Consider the following 16,647-nt stretch of genomic DNA (forward strand, 5'->3'; position numbering starts at 1 on the left):
CAACGACCAGACAGAGCAACACACACACACTCCAGAGATGCTGCCTGGGGAAAGTTTTTCGTAAACAAAATTTAAAACTCTACAAAAATAAAACAACTGTATAAAAACGCCTTTACATATACACACACACACACACACACACACACACACACACACACACACACGCACGCACACACACACAAATTAAATAAGCATTTACTTTCGTCCCAAAAAAATAAAAATAACATTATTGCACAAATGAAAAAAAAACCTTTTTTGTTCTTAAGTGTATAAACTGTAAAAAAAAAAAAAAAAAAAATAAAGTAACACTGAACCAAAGGCAGCTTGGCTGCAAACGTCAAGACGAGGTCAAATGAACTTGGCAATGGCTTCAGCACCAAGTCTAACGAAAAAGAAAAAAAAAAAGACCTGAAACAAAGACGAGGAGGACAAAATACTGAAAGTAACATAATACTGAAACTGCAGAAGTATGAACAGAAGTCATGCGGAAAAGGAAAGGTAGGGATAGAAGGAAGAAGCTGCAGAGCTGAGGAGCTGTTGGTCCGTGTCACGGCAGCCCCAGAGTGAAAACTGCTGGTCTCTGGTCCTCCGTCGGTCCGCCGGTCCATCCTCCCTCCCGACATATGCAGAGCCGGAGAGGAGAGGAGACGGAGCAAAAGTGTAGGGGGGGGGGGAGAGGAGTGGTTTCTATCTGCTGAGGCTAACCGGCAGGCTGTCCCTCTTCCTGCGTCGCCAAGTGTTGCGGTGATACTGTGTGTGGCTGTGTGTGTGTCCGCGGTTAGCCAGAACGGGGTTGTTGACCAGCGGAGGGTTGTGGAAGCTCTTCACGTTGAACTTGACTCCGTTCTGAGACGTGTTGTTGGAGAGAATAGAGAGAGAGAGAGAGAGAGAAAACATATAAATAAAACCTCTAATTTCTTTACTGATGATGCTCCAAAATATACCTCAGTCCTGTGTCTAAAAACATGCAGTGTCATCCAGTGCTGCTTTGTCGTTCTGAATTGCACGGCGTTAACCAATCACATCCATGCACATTTCTGGTATAACACTTATTAATGTGAAGACTGAAGATATTATATTTAGATATTATAAGTTAGATAGGAAAATGTGTACAACTCATGTGAAGCTACTGCTAGCATGCAGTTAGGTTAGCTTAGCTTAACGTGAAGGCTGGAAACAGCTAGCCTAGCTCACTCGAAAAAACTCCATATCTAACTATTTAAAATGTTGCATCTCATTTGATTATTGTTAAACTGTTAAAACAATTGTTAGACAATTAGCTGACTAACAGATTTGTTAACCTTCTGACAAAGCCAGGCTACGGGGGGACACCCTGCGTTTAGCGTGAATGCTAAATGAAGCTAAATGCCTGCTGTCTGTGGTTTCATAACTAATGTACAAATAGCTCTTAATCTTGGTAAGACAGTGAACTATTCCTTTAATGAGCTAGCAGGCGGCAAGAACTTTTTGTCTGTCCCCCTTTTGTCTGTCCCCATAGCAACAGGTACAGGCCAGATGTTGGAACATCAGGCCACAGAAGAGCAGTGACAGTGTTGCTGTTTACAGATCAGTTATGGACTACAGATGGCAATATCACTTTTTGAGAGTGCGACAGAGAGACAAATCACACACTTGACAGAGAACGGACGGGAAACAGAGAGTGTGTGAGTGTGTGTGTGTGTGTGTGTGTGTGTGTGTGTGTGTGTGTGTGTGTGTGTGTGTGTGTGTGTGTGAGGCGAGTCGGCCTCGGCGGTGCGTTTGAGTGTGCTTGTAGCATCCGGCGCCTACCTTGTGTGTGTGGCTGGAGTGGGGGCTGGGCGGAGACTGGGGGCTGGAGGGGGCGGGGGCATGAGCATGGGCTGGGGGGCATGTGGAAGAAGGGGGAGCCCGGTGTCTATACACACCTGTCTGCCAGGTATGGAGTGCATTGCTAGTGAGACGCGAGCCTGGAGGACGAAAGGGACAATAATTAATATCATATACAATAAATAATAGGAAAAGAGCAACATATAGATGTAGTAGTTTTACCAAAACACACTGTCTGATATTTTAGATATACTTCTCTGAAAACTATCTAAACCTGATCCAGATGATAACCACTACATAATATTTTACTTTATTTCCACACATCATTTCTAAGCCAATGTGATCCCCAGTGCCTGTGGAGGTTTGCTACCTGCTTACCTGTGAGCCTGGATGCAAGAGGAGATGGTGTCCTCCCATGCCGGGCTTGCAGGTGCCCATGTTGAGGCCCGGCGGCATAGCTAGGCCCAGATGAGGGAAAGACGGGTACGGGGGCAGGGAAGGAGGCGGGACGGGACACGGCAGCGCTGAATCAGAGTCCTGTCACGTGACACACAAAAAAACAAAAAGAGAGATAATGTGATGAGCAAGACTGAGTATGTCTGTTGTTCTGCCAGTAGTAATCAGAGCCGATTCTGAATATGATCAACAGGAAGCTTCATCACAGCTGTGCACAGTTGAAAGGTCACGACTGCCTCTATTTTAATACTCTGTCATTTAGCAGAAGCTCATCTTGGACGTTCTTCAAGATGAGCTTCGCCGGGAGCCAGAAGTGTCGGGAGGTTGAATGTCTCTTGTCGACAGGCGGATTAGTTTTCAGTGTCTTCACCACATTCTGATGCACAAATCTTCCTTCAGTGCCTCCACCCAGCGAGCAGCAGACTGTGTGGCCCACCAACCCGGTGCCTCGCTGTCGAGCTTTCCTCCTCTGCTGTGAGGGACTACTGAGGGAAATGAAGGTGTCTGTTTTTTTATCAGAAACCGTAGGTGGGTGTGCCTCCTCTTCCTCTGAAAGGGCTATGTGATGTGCCTGCCTCCACATGTTAAACATGACACACCCTTTATCCTGCACAACCAATTTTTATGTCTAAGCATACAAAGCACCCGACTGGCTTCTTCGGCTACTCATTACATGCTGTGACCTTGTGGTCTGGACATTTTCTCAGATCGGAGTTCAACGCTGTCATGGAAAGGGTAACTTCATGTCTTCTGGCTCGCTGTACGAGGTGCAGCTGCAGATGCCATGCATGGTTTAATTCGTTTCATGTCACTGGAGGAATATGATTTACCACATGGCTTGTGAGCAGACTGGCTCTCTCCGATTGTGCGATCTCGTCATTTGCAAAGCTTTTCTCTACTCTGAACCTGCTGCAGGAACTTCAGAACATGAGGGAACCTTCCATTCGTCATCATCTCCCCCTCTGACGGCTATAATAAAAGAGCCATGTCCTCTGGCATCATTATACAAATCCAAATGCTTCTAAGCTCCTAATATGAATTTTTACATTCATCATATAGCTGCCTCAGTGCACTAACACAGGATTGTTTATTCACAGGAGTGAGATTCAGTAGCTTTGACATGCAGGCATTTACATGGAGATCCCTCATTCTAAATCCGTTTGAGTGTATAAACTGGAGCAGGTTTCTAGCTGGCCCTGTTTTCAGGTTAGTTAAGTTCTATCCCTGGAAAAGGACATAGATGCTATGAATAGCAGTCTCATACAGGCTCCAAAATCCCTCCCACAAACTAACATCTCCATTAAATGTATCAATCTCAAACTGAACTTCTGTAAATGTATAGTCCTATTTTTTAAAACTAGTACATTTGAATTTGATTTTTCAGAGAGAAAAAAAGGTGACGCCGCATGTAGTTTTACCAAGTGGGTGGCATTGCAAACCGTTGATACGTTGGTTATCAAAAACAGAATCACAACAAATTGTAGTTGTGCCAGACAATCTATCAATCCGATGTAAAAGCGGATAGAGGTCTGCAGCAATGTATCACTTTTTCATTGTTTCATGCCGTCTGCAGACTGCATCATGAATATATACACACATAAAGTAGCTATTATGTTGAATAACTCTTCACTATGTCAGAATGCACTCGACAAATACTGTATCTCTTTAATCTGTTAAGTGCCAACGCTGACCTACAAAAGGGGAGAAACCACAGAGTGCTTTTACAGCATGAGCGTATCTGCTTATCATGCATGTTTGGGTGTGTGTGTGTGTTTTTCTTACGTTGTCTGATCCAGACAGCGAGGAGACGGAGGAGGCGGAGGAGTGCTGCTGGGGGCTGGAGATGGACATGGGCGAGTCAGCGCTGTGGGGCGACGTCGAGTCCCTTTGCTGCTCCTCCGTCCCGACTCCACCGCCGAGCACACAGGGCTCCTGCTCCGACGCCGGCTCCTTGGGAGGGGGAACTGCAAGAAAAGAAAAAAAAGATGGAAAGGTTTAGTAATTCACAAATTTGACACACTTTGCTTTGTGGAATGTATTATTCACAGTTTTCTCAATAGAGTAGGAAACTGGAATCTTTTTTTTAATAAAAAAATTCAATATCCTACAAACGCTCTATGAAGTGACAGTTCACTTACAACCTCGTCTTGATTGACATGGAGGCAATTATGTTAAAAACATCTGTTTTATAAAACATTCTTTTTTATGAATTTCACATTCATTAAATGAAAAAAACTGAAAAAAAGATGGTTCAGTTATTCAGAAATTTGACACACTTTGCTCTGTGGAATTGTAATATTCATACATAAAAACTTTCTCAATAGAGTAGGAAATATTTTTCTTATAACAAAATAAAAAAATGTATACGTGCAATTCATTTAATGAAAAAACATCTGTTGTTTAAGATATTTTCCACTACAGTTTTGGTTTCAAACATTATCACAGAAAGCCTAAGCAGTTATGTCTTCATTACTGTAGAATTTGAATATTGCAGTCTGAGGAATCGTACCTCTGTTGTCCGTTCGTGCCAGATCCCTGCCCCCCCACTTCTTAATGATCCATTCCCTGTAGTCGATAACTTCCTGGGTCAACCTGATTATTCTCCCCAAGGTGCTGCAGGGAGGAGAAAGAGAGAGAGAGAGAGAGAGAGAGACAGAGAGGTTTTAAAAGAGAACTACTTTTCTCCAGGGTATCTTTAGTGCTGCTGAGTGGATAGAATACAAACCTTTCAGAGTCTTTGTTGGGATACGACCGTGCGAGCGGGGACACAGCGTGACTCAGGACAGTGTAGGCGTAGTCGAACACCTGCTTTACATGCATGGCACCATAGGAACCCCTCCCTACATCATTACCTACACGGAGCAGAGACAAACACAACAGTCGTAAATTTTAAAAGGGTTAAGAGAAATAAGATGGCGTCGTAAACTTGTGACACACACACACACACACACACACCTGGGAGTAGTGGGTCCTCTATGCAGAGCGTGGATGGTCTGTATCCATTTGTCATGGCCTTCATGATCTCCTCTTTGGCTATGTATGCGCCTCCACTTTTGATGCGAATCCCCGTTTTCAAGTAGTTGAAGTGGCGGCCGTACAACTCGAAGAACTCGATCAGCAACACGCCCAAATTCTCGCTGGGGTTTCTGGCGTCGATGCGAGGATGGAGCTGAAGGAGGAGCAGAGGAAGACTGGATTAGTGTGTATTTAAAGCTAGTTTTACTGTGCATTAGTTATGATTACAGGGCTGTTCAAAATGCACTCTTTGGAGCTTTGAAGCTGAAGTGAGAAATATATCACTTCCTTTTGAACCTCCTTCTCTTTACGGGCTTTAGTCACCTCTCACCCTTCACTCAGTCAGTAAGAGAAACAGTCAGATATACAGCTACTAGGCAGGTTTCTTTTTTTATTGAAACTAAAAATCATAACCATATGCACGATAACTGCATTAAATAAATTAGAGCAATAGGAAAACTGCCTAATCTGTAGCCTACGCCAGTGATAAAAAATAAAAACATGGCTTTGTTGAGACTGTCTGACCATTGCTCTCCCCTGCTGCATTTCAGCACCCAGGACAGCGCTGCAACATATCTCTGCACACATCACACACACACACACACACACACACACACACACACACACACACACACACACACACGCACACACACACACACACACACACACACACACACGTCCGAAAATAAGAATTAATATCGATGCATAAGGAATAATATGAAATAACTAGTCCTTATTTAATGGGATAGTAGGGGGGGTTTAGAGTAATGCATATCTATATGTATAAATAACTATGCATTTGAGTACTGATTCTGACGTCTATTACCATGGCAACAGATGAAGCTACCAAGCATTGGGGTCAACCTTAAAGATAACCATCCATGTCTGTGTACAACACTGGATATGTGGGAAGCTGTTTGCTACGAACTCTACTGGTAATCCTGTTATTGCTACTACCATCAGTACTTGTACTACCTTAAAACACACTGGGGCTAATGTACTACAATACTGCAGCACTTTTATAGTACTGCTATTACCTCGACAATTGCTCCAATGCGCAACTGCACCCACATCCTTCACCTGGGCTACTTTCTGCTTGTATAACACATATTTGTGTGTGTGTGTGTGTGTGTGTGTCTGCATCTCACTGTACCTGTAGGAAGCTGATGACCATGAGGATCAGGCTGTAGGAGCTGATTCCCCCGGTGAAGACTTCGTTCAGATCTCTCTGCAGCAGGAACTGCTTCAGTACAAAGATCAGGTAAGGCAGCACTGGATACATCTGAAAGTGGAAGAAGAGACGGATAGATGAGAGGATGGTTGATTCAGTCAAACTCTGGATGAAGTATCTCCATACCTGGCAGACAGGTGTGTATAAAACAACGACAAAAAAGTTCATTTAAATGACTCGGGTCCCATTTGTATGACTCACTGAGGAGAAGTTGGGATTTCTGCTGAGATGTACAAGTTTCAACGGGTTAGAGATAGAACTAGACTACGTTCAAAGTAAAGACAGCAAATGATTCAAGTAATTATTTTACATCACTTGCTACCAGGGTGGTGAAGTCAAAATATCGATTTAAATTAGCTTGATTTGTTATTAAATGGTTGTTTCAGGAGCAATAACAGTTTCCGTTTGATTTTCAATTATGTTCATCGTGTTTCCAAAATCAGCAAATATTATGCAACCATTAAATAGAGACACTGTGTGTCAAATATAAATCTAAATATAAAAAATAAATCTTGCAGTAGATTTTCTTACAGTTTCTGGTCAAACAAGTTATTAGAAGATTGGAGAGGAAATTATGTGTTGCCGGAGGTAGTTTTACATATTAGTCATGTTTCCGTTCTAACTGGGACTAACGGATACTATTTCTATAATATTTGATCAAGCTGTCTGCTTTTCTTTTAGGGAGATATTATGCAAACAAACCAGCTAAAACCTCCTGCTGATACCACTGTTTTTTGATATAACCACAGTGAATCAATCTTGTTTCTTTAGTATATCGAGGCAGTTGACTAATCCTAATTTGTTTTCAGTGATATGTATGAATGGATGGATACCCTTCTACTTACCAAATAAATACTTTATCAAGCTTCATTTTCAAATAGAAAAGGAAGCTTAATCTCCTGACAGTGTGTGTGTGAGTATCTGCACCAGTGGAGCAGCTGGTATGGTAGACTTCAGTTATTCATGGTCTTTCAAGTATGTTTTCAAGCACTTTGTCTACATTTTCAAGGACTTCACTCAAAGCAATAAATTAATTTTCAAATAGAATTCTTTTTTCATTCAACATCTGTCTTTTTCTTTTTACTTTTGGTCAATTTAGCAATTAGAGAAAGCAGTAAAATAAAAAACCTAAATGTGTATTTTGGATGTTTTCTTTCCACTACCTCTGAAATAATATAGAAGCAAAACAGCACATAATCCTAAAAGTGAGCTTTATCTTAACGGTTGTCTACACTCCAAGACATGAGACCACGTCTTGGAGACACGCTGCTCCAAATGGCTACAACGGGAAATTCGCCGTACGAGGATGAACTTTCGGGGGTGACCTCTCAATGACACCGACCATCACTGGATCCATGCCGACCGTGGTTGTCAACGGCGGGCTTTCAAGCTCCGACACGTATTCCCAGAGAACCATGACACAAAAGTCAACAACAAAAAGGGGGGAAAAAATGCCAAAGAACGTGACTGCTCATTGAAACATCAACCTCCTGGAATTCCTCTCTCTTGCATTAGCTACTACAAATGAGACCTTCAAGCAGGAATTCTGTCGGAAGCCATGAGGCCGCGTTCACCCTCCGCTGAGTCCATTTGGCAACGAAGGGTTTTTCACTCAGTGTGAGTTAAGTGGATATTATTCTGAGCACAGTTGCTGGGGTCCGTCCCAGCTTCACTTTGGAAATGAGATGTGCCAACTGAAGATTGGAGTGAAGTAAAGTGTAATGCTTTAAACTGCTGGCTCCACAGAAGGGGAATTTCCATAGTGCTGTATTTAGACCCCACTGTAAAGCGGTAATTATGTGACTCCTGTGGTGGGTTTCATTTAAATAAGTCTGCATGAACTTTTCCTGCTCTTGTGTGTGTATATATATATATATATATATATATATATATATATATATATATACTACTTGTACTGTGCGTTGTGGTCGGATTCCCTTTAATCTGTGAAGACTTCAATTCACAATCCCAATCTGGTTTTAAAATTTGCAGAAGCAAGAGGTGCAAAATGGATTTCTGTGCATCATTTGACTAAATAACACTATGAAAACAATATGCACGCTTGCAGCAGTATCACCAACACAGGTTATGGATATCTCACCTTAACATAATCTTTAATGAAGCTTGCCGCCTTGACCCCAGTCTCCACGTTGAAACTGATGTCCACCTTCACCTCCGTCTCCTGGTCTGTCAGCTTGATGATTGGCACCTGAAGAGGAGAGAGAAAGTGGCTTGTCTTAGCAAACGTTACAGTCAAGTCATCAGCTAATGACATGTTCACAGTGTGAGGGGGGGGGGAGCTATCTGCTCCAACCGACAGCCTTTTAGATGGAATCGCTAATTTAAAAAAAAGGAACGTTCAGCCATTGACTACTTATCAGCATGTCAGTCAGACAGCATTGAAGCTTTCAGTGGTGAGACTGGTCGTGTGCACACCCAACAGGATGATGATAGTGCATGCTGCAGAGTTTATAGATAGATAGAGCCATACCACAGTGGGATTGAGCGATATCCACATTATATGTAACAAAAAAATGCATTTTAAGCCGCAAAATAAATGTTTTAACTTCAAAACACTTGAGGGTGAGCAGTTGATGACCATTTTAAATGTTGGGTGAACTAGAGCTGACAAAGTATCCACTGCTTTTGCAATATTACAGTCTGCACCAACTGTTTATTTACAGGTCAAGAGGAAAAGCGTGCCACCTATCATGCAAACAGATGGACGACACTAATTAAGTCTCTTTTTTCCCCCCGCTCATGTTTCCATGGAGATTAAAGAGCGAAGGAGCCAAAGCTTTATACATCTAACTGACCATTTGAAGTCCAGAGGAACTTTTCTGGGAATGTCATAAGTGCTGCCAAATTTTGGTTTGGCTGAGTTTGTTACAACTGGTTCCCCATTTAGTGGGACTGTTATACTCTATTACTGACTGTGAAGTACTAAACCTTTAGCAGGACTGAATTAACTGTCATACTATTCTATTGGGCCAGATCGTTACTCATCGCAGCAGTGAGGATGGGATATCAAATGGTCCTTTCCTCAACGTTCTCTAGTGTGTTTGGCGGTCTGTTGACGTAAACCAGTGTGGCTTTATTTAGGGACTGGATGTGGACACAGAAACAGTCCCTGGTTACTCACCGTAGCCTTGTCCAGCACTTTAATGGAGAACGGTTCTGCCACGTTGTGCTTGCGGAGAGCTTGTTCCAGCTCTTGCAGCGGGGGCGCTCCCACTTCCCAAACACGACCAGGTCAATGTCGCTGAGGGCAAAAAAACATTCGGGACGTTAAACTACTGACTGGCAAAACACACCAAGTATGAAGTTTTTGTTTTTTTGTATCATAAATACTAGGGTCTTACCTTGTTGGAAGGTACAGCCCTGTGCTGAAGCTGCCAAATATTTGGACCTGGAAAAACAAAGATGGGGGAAATATGAATATGATAGCCAAAATCAGTGTAGTTCAACTGTTAAAGACGGAGCCGGTTGAGGATTGACTGAGAAGTATTACAGCACAATCAATCCACTTGAAGAGGACGGCTTCAACCACAGGTGCACATTCATTTTTCCTTTCAGAAAATATTACTGTTCTTTTCCCGCCATGAAAACAATGCCTCGGGTAGCCAGCCTGAAAGCAGACGAGTTACCACGAGGGAATAATAAGGGAGTTAAAAATAATAATAATTAACGTACTCCCACAACTGTGGTAGTTTTCGAATGTTTTCCATGTGTTGTCATGCATGAAAAGAACCCAATTGATTATTGTACACCGTCATGTTGTATAATATATACATTGTACAACAGTTCATCCGTCGTAATGATTTGTATATCCATCTCAAATGTTTGCAAACTATCGTGAACTCGTGTATTTCCGCGTTCCACCTCAAGTAGAAAGCTGCCAAATTAAGTAAACAATGGTTAGGAAAAGAATCTGCCTTTTGGGGTCTGCGAGCAAAAAGCTCTCCAAAAGGAAGCAGAGTGGAGTTCTTTCCCTTTCCGTCTGGTAAATACGACAAGGCAATAGCACAAAGACAGGCCAGGATTAACGGGTTGAAATGAAAAGGGAGGCTGGTACAAATCAGGGGCCTGATCCATTTACCGGACACTCCGGCTCACAGTGGAAGAAGGGAAGACTGGCAGCCAACAAATCAACACTGTGCGTGTTTTACATGATTAAGTAATGAGAGGGGCGTTACATCAACCCTGCGGCAGGATCCTCCATCACTATTCCCGCACACGCAAAGTGAGTGCACTTTAAAATCTAAATGATCAGACTCGTAAAAAAAACACACTGACTTGTATTTACCTTCGATAAAAGTAATGTTTAGAATTTCCACTCTATGACTTGTTTATTTTGTCTATTGAAACTTCGGTTAGCATAAGGATATTGCACGTTTAACAATGTGACATGAGAAAGGAGCAGTAATTCTTAAAAAGTAAATACTTAGCTCATCCAACTCTTGGCAAGAAAGCAAATAAGTCTATTTCCCAAAATGTCAAGCTCATTTTTTTAAGTTTGACAGAATGCCTGCAGCTATAGAAGAGTGAAGTGTCCCACTCCAGACAGATTAACCTAGATTTGAATCACAATTAAGTTAAAAAAATATATATTTTGCAAGCTCTAACCCCTCAATTCATGTGAAGTAGTTAAAGAGTTGAAAATAGCAAATAATATAGAATAAGTTGGTGTTTTCTTGTGAAAAACTCTTCCTTACCTTCAAAATAAGTGTTAAAGCACAGTATTGCAACAAAGATTTATGAGCTATCTGAGAACACAACGCTTGCTCTGATGTACGATTTAATAAACTGCTCTCTAACATATTAAGAATCTGAAAAGGGGGGGGATAGAAACAAACGTGTGTGTGTCTCTTACATCTGCAGTCGGCCACAGCTCCTTGATGATCATCTCTATCCGGTTCACCACCTCCTTCCTCATAGCCGCTTCCTCCGGCCGAGGAGACATGAAGTTGTAGAGGTCCATCACCTCCTCGTGGAGTCTGGACCGAGAGGAGGAAGAAACAAAAAAGGGTTATTATCACCACAGCAACATTTATGCTTCACACAGAGCAGTCTGATAACCTGAATTTAGAAAAGGAAATGAACATGATGTGAAATATCCATTTTGCTTTCGAGTATTTCTCATTGCAAAGTTGTATAGAACCAACAACCATATGAGGATATCTTCTGAAAAACTGACAATACACACATTTTTGGCTTGCATTTTGGAAAAAGATAAAAGCCCTCTCCAGATGGCCCAAGATATGCTTCCTTCTTATCACTTTGCAGGTTAACCCCTATCATTCCACAGCAGGGGAAGCAAAGCAACGCCTTGGTATGCTGCTCTACATAAAATGATATGATGGTTTTTTTTGTTTTCTTAGCTTCCACTTTGCTGCAGACCTGATTAGATAAGATGCATAGCAATACACTCCATCCATCTTGGTGCTGTACTTGGAATGCATTTATGTAGCGCCTTTTTATCTGACTGGAGAATTAACTTTGTGCAAGCGGCCTCTCATTCACCCATTCATACACTGTGTGTGGCTGGCCAGCCCGACGGGAGCAACTTGGGGTTTAGTTTCTTACTCAACAAAACAGGAGGAATCGAGGATCAAACCGCCGACCTTCAGATTAAAAAGGACAACCCGCTCTACATCGAGTATCAACCAGTCACAACCAATCCAAATTAATAAAGTTAGTGTAAAAAGAGTACTCTTTGTGTATAATTACATTTTTAAACAGCTTCAAACTGTACTCTCTTTTTTTGTTGTAAAATCAAAATTGCTCTAAATTGAAAATGCGAAGGAACAAACAAAAGTAGTTTTTTTAAAGGATCACATATCATTTGAGTCCAAACCCTTTTCTCCAACCTAACCGTAACACTAGACTTAGCCCTATTCATAACATAAACTGTAACCACAATGATTTACAAAAACACTAGGCTAGAAATAAGAAACGGGGGGGTGAGGGGTCTTTGTAGAGGTCTTATCTTACCATCAGTGAGGACATGTGTTACTCATCAAGAGACAGGTACAACAACACACACCTGTAAGGTTTACTGAGGATTTTAAACCCTCTTCACAACCCTCACAGAGCTGATATATAGCCCTCAGTGTTATACTCAACTTTAGCAATACAAAGCCCACATATCAGCCAGAGTATGCCTGAAGTAACAGGCTTTTTTATTATTATTATTGCCCATAAGGTTTTGTTTTTTGGCATCAGAGGGGGTGCATGTAAAGATTCCTGACCGGTCAAATGCCTCACAACAATGGCACTCTGTTCAACCCTGTGGCCATTCATTTTTTCTAGGAATGCATGCCATGATGTCAGCGTGAAATACAGAACAGGGAGACTGTCACAATCAATTACCAGAGCCCTGGAGGAAGTGCAGTCAGCCCATGATGTGCCCACTCTTTGGTCAAAACTCTGTGCCAGCCAACCGGGGCGTTTACATGCCAACAGTCTGCCGCTGACAGAGGGCATGGTTAATGTGGGACCCACCACAGTCACAATGAGGACCGCTACTGCACAGCCATCCCTGATACACTGGTTCTGGGTCAAACGTCACTTCTTTAACAACTTTAGGACCAAAAGTAATCAATGGTGTTCACTGTGTGTAGTCCATGACCACAAGCTTTCTATCAACCAGCGATTCTCTGATCTTCACAATTTTAAGACTATTCGTAGTAGTTTGTAGCATATTCGTATTAGTCTGTTGCAATTATTGTTTTCGTAGTAATTTGTTGCACTTATTGGATTCGTATCAGTTCGTTGCACTTATTGCATTCGTATTAATTTGTTGCACTTATTGTTCTCGTAGTAATTTGCTTCTGCACTCTGGTTTATGCTTTAAGATGCTTGTTTAAGAAAGGAGATGCACTTATGACTTCTGGTGACTAGTAGTTCTCTTGAATACCTATGTTGAATACACTTCCTTTAAGTCGCTTTGGATAAAAGCGTCTGCTAAATGACTGTAATGTAATGTAATGTAATGTAAGACAGGATTACACAATTATTTGACTTTTCAATTTGAAGTGCAAATTACTGCAAGACTTCTCAGTGCACAAGCCAAAACTTGCATCAGAAAACTTGTACAAACACAAATACCCAGAGAATATTACACATTTTATTAATGCACTACTTGCTGGACCTAATAATAATGATTAAGAACTTAGAATTTCGACGTGCTTTCATGACAAACACCGATTCCTCGTACAGAAAATTCCCAGATGGGTGCAACCAGCCATTACAAATATCACAAGGTCCTGCAACACATCTGGGAGTTCCTTGGTCATTTTTCTTCGATGAAGGTTTTCCTGCCGGAGCAAAAGACCTGCTACTATAGCATAAGAAAAGTCATAATGTATGTACGTTGTAGGTGTCATGCATTTACACAACACACAATGATAATATAATCAAAACAAGTAAGAAAAATAGGTTAAACTATGAATACTCCAGTAAAGCTGTACTTAAACAGTGTTCACATACGTTTCTATTATGTACATTAAGTCCCACCCTGTCTGTTATGTCACCCATGAAGAATAACCTTTGAACAGAGAATAAACCAGAACTGTACCCACACTAACCAGTGTGTAAAGGCCAATTATCCAGAACTTAATACAATGAATTAAAGAAGATTGCATAACTTAACTTAATAATTAACAGTTTACTCCACTTGTATAAAGTGTATTGAAATGCTATATAAACTACTAAAACATGCAATATCAATGCACAAAGTTGTATCATACTCTCACTGTAAGAAAAGTTACTTTTTATGATCAAATAATAGTTTAGAAACACATAAGGAGCTCAGACCTGGGGAGGAAGTAGTATTTTATAATTAATTAATTTATCTATTTAGCTCTTTATCTTTAATGCAGCTTTCTCTTATTTGCTAAATGATATATTATTAATGTTTTAAACTAAACTTCAATGTGCAGACAAAAAGGGGTCAGAAGGTTTTGACCGGATATGTAGTTCTTTTGTACAAAAGGAACTACATATCCGGTCAAAACCTTCTAAATAAATGAATTTTAAAAAAACCCCACTAAAAATAACTCAATGCTGTAAATTATAAATATTGTTATACACTTTAACATTTTTTATTTTAATCGTCTTCATGAATAATTTGTAGTAAATTTATATTTATTTTATATATATATATTTTTTTTTAACGGCCCAGTTCAAAAAAAAAAAAAAAAAAAAAAGCACTTCCGGTCTCTTTACGCAAACTAACTAACGGCAGCTTTTTCTTCTCTCTACTCTACGCTACGCTACTAGCGTTAGAGGGATTGTAACGTTATAACACACATACATCAGTACGCATTAAAATGACCAACGGCTGTTAACGGTTTTTCAAAAAAATAAAAAAGATAACGGTTTTTCAAAAAAAATCACTCACCCGAGGACCCCCGGGTTGTACCGCCCCGTCTTCCACGGCGTCCAACTGCTCGCGTTATTGCCGTTAGAGCAGTTGGAAAGCAGGTAATTCATCCCGTACGTGCTCGCTTTATTGTCGCTTTTCCTCCGTCCAGGGTGGTGGTTGTGTGTGTGGTTTACAGGTAAAGAAGACGGGTGAAGCTGATGGTGCTTCACGTCGAAAGGATGGAGGTGGAGGTGGTGATGGAGGTTGACATTATTGGCACCCCCGAGGTTTGTATTAACATTCCCAACAGTTGTCCTTTCGAGTGAGCCGTTGGAAGCGGTTCGGGATTCCTGCAACGACGACGACGACGAGGTGGAGGAAGAGCCGGGTCCGGTCTTCTTCTGGGGCAGGGTTTTCCCCTCCGTCGCGGCGAAGGAGCTCCGTACATCCCCGTTAGTCCCGTTCATAATGATGCTGCGATGGCTGCTCAAGTTGCCCAAGTTGCCGTTACCGTAAACGTTCTTGCCCGATGCCACCGCGGCCGCCACATTTTTCAAAACGTCCAGCGCTGCGTAACTCACGCGTTGGTGGTGGTGGTGGTGGTTCTGCTGGTGGTTCTGCTGGTTCTGCTGGTTCTGGATCTGAGCGGAGAGGGTCCGCACCCCCTGAGAGGTCTCCCAGACGTGCATCCATAAGGCGTTCGCAGGTCCTTTCTGTTCGGGCTGAATCCAGGCGACCCTCGGATCCATTCAACTCGTCCGCTCCCCCCCGCTCCTCCGCCACTCCTCCCCACACTACAAGTATACCGACCCTTCAAAAGGTCACTGCTCTACCCCGGGGACACGAAAACACACGTGTTTAAACATTGAAGCAGAGCAGCACCATTGATTTTATAATATAAAAAAAAAAAAAGAAGAAGTGTCCCCTTTAATGTCGCTAGCTGAGAGAGAAAAGGGAAAAAAAAAAAAATCGCTAGCTGTTTCCTACGGGAATTCAATATGGCGTATTCTCTTCAAATCCACGCGCATGCGCACTGTGAGGGGGTTCTTAAACCGTGACTGCGCCCCCTCCTCCCCTCTCATACGCCCACTCCTACACCCCTCTGGCCGGTTCATGAATTGCACGGAATACATTATATTTACATTTAAATAATATATTTACATTTACATTACATTACATTACAGTCATTTACATTTAAATAATATATTTACATTTACATTACAGTCATTTACATTATATTTACATTGACATTTACATTATATTTACATTACAGTCATTTATATTATATTTACATTTACATTATATTTACATTTACTTGACATTACATTACAGTCATTTACATTATATTTACATTGACATTGTATTTACATTACATTACATTTACATTATATTTACATTGACATTACATTATATTACATTACATTTACATTATATTACAGTCATTTACATTGACATTACATTACAGTCATTTACATTATATTACATTATATTTACATTGACATTACATTATATTTACATTATATTACATTACATTTACATTATATTTACATTGACATTATATTTATTATATTACATTATATTACATTTACATTGACATTGACTTTACATTATATTACATTATATTACATTATATTTACATTATATTTACATTGACATTGACTTTACATTATATTAACATTACATTACTGTGATTTACATTACATTACAGTCATTTAGCAGATATTAAGACTACATCAACAAAATAAATGTACAAATCATTGAAGTAAAACAA

The 16,647-nt window shown here is 41.0% G+C and overlaps 1 protein-coding gene across 1 annotated transcript; it reads right to left on the reverse strand.

Moving 5' to 3' along the window:
- On the reverse strand, positions 1–15,881 carry tent4a (terminal nucleotidyltransferase 4A). Its single transcript, XM_054606345.1, is given in 15 exon segments — positions 1–846; positions 1,789–1,868; positions 1,871–1,946; positions 2,185–2,343; positions 4,045–4,226; positions 4,772–4,875; positions 4,988–5,114; positions 5,218–5,431; positions 6,431–6,559; positions 8,610–8,717; positions 9,651–9,736; positions 9,739–9,770; positions 9,871–9,917; positions 11,382–11,505; positions 14,913–15,881. Coding segments are annotated over 15 exon segments (2,340 nt in total). The 5' UTR covers positions 15,626–15,881; the 3' UTR covers positions 1–687.
- Between the last annotated feature and the right edge of the window lie 766 nt (positions 15,882–16,647).

This window comes from Anoplopoma fimbria, chromosome 10, assembly GCF_027596085.1.
Source record: "Anoplopoma fimbria isolate UVic2021 breed Golden Eagle Sablefish chromosome 10, Afim_UVic_2022, whole genome shotgun sequence".
Classification (NCBI taxonomy): Eukaryota; Metazoa; Chordata; class Actinopteri; order Perciformes; family Anoplopomatidae; genus Anoplopoma; species Anoplopoma fimbria.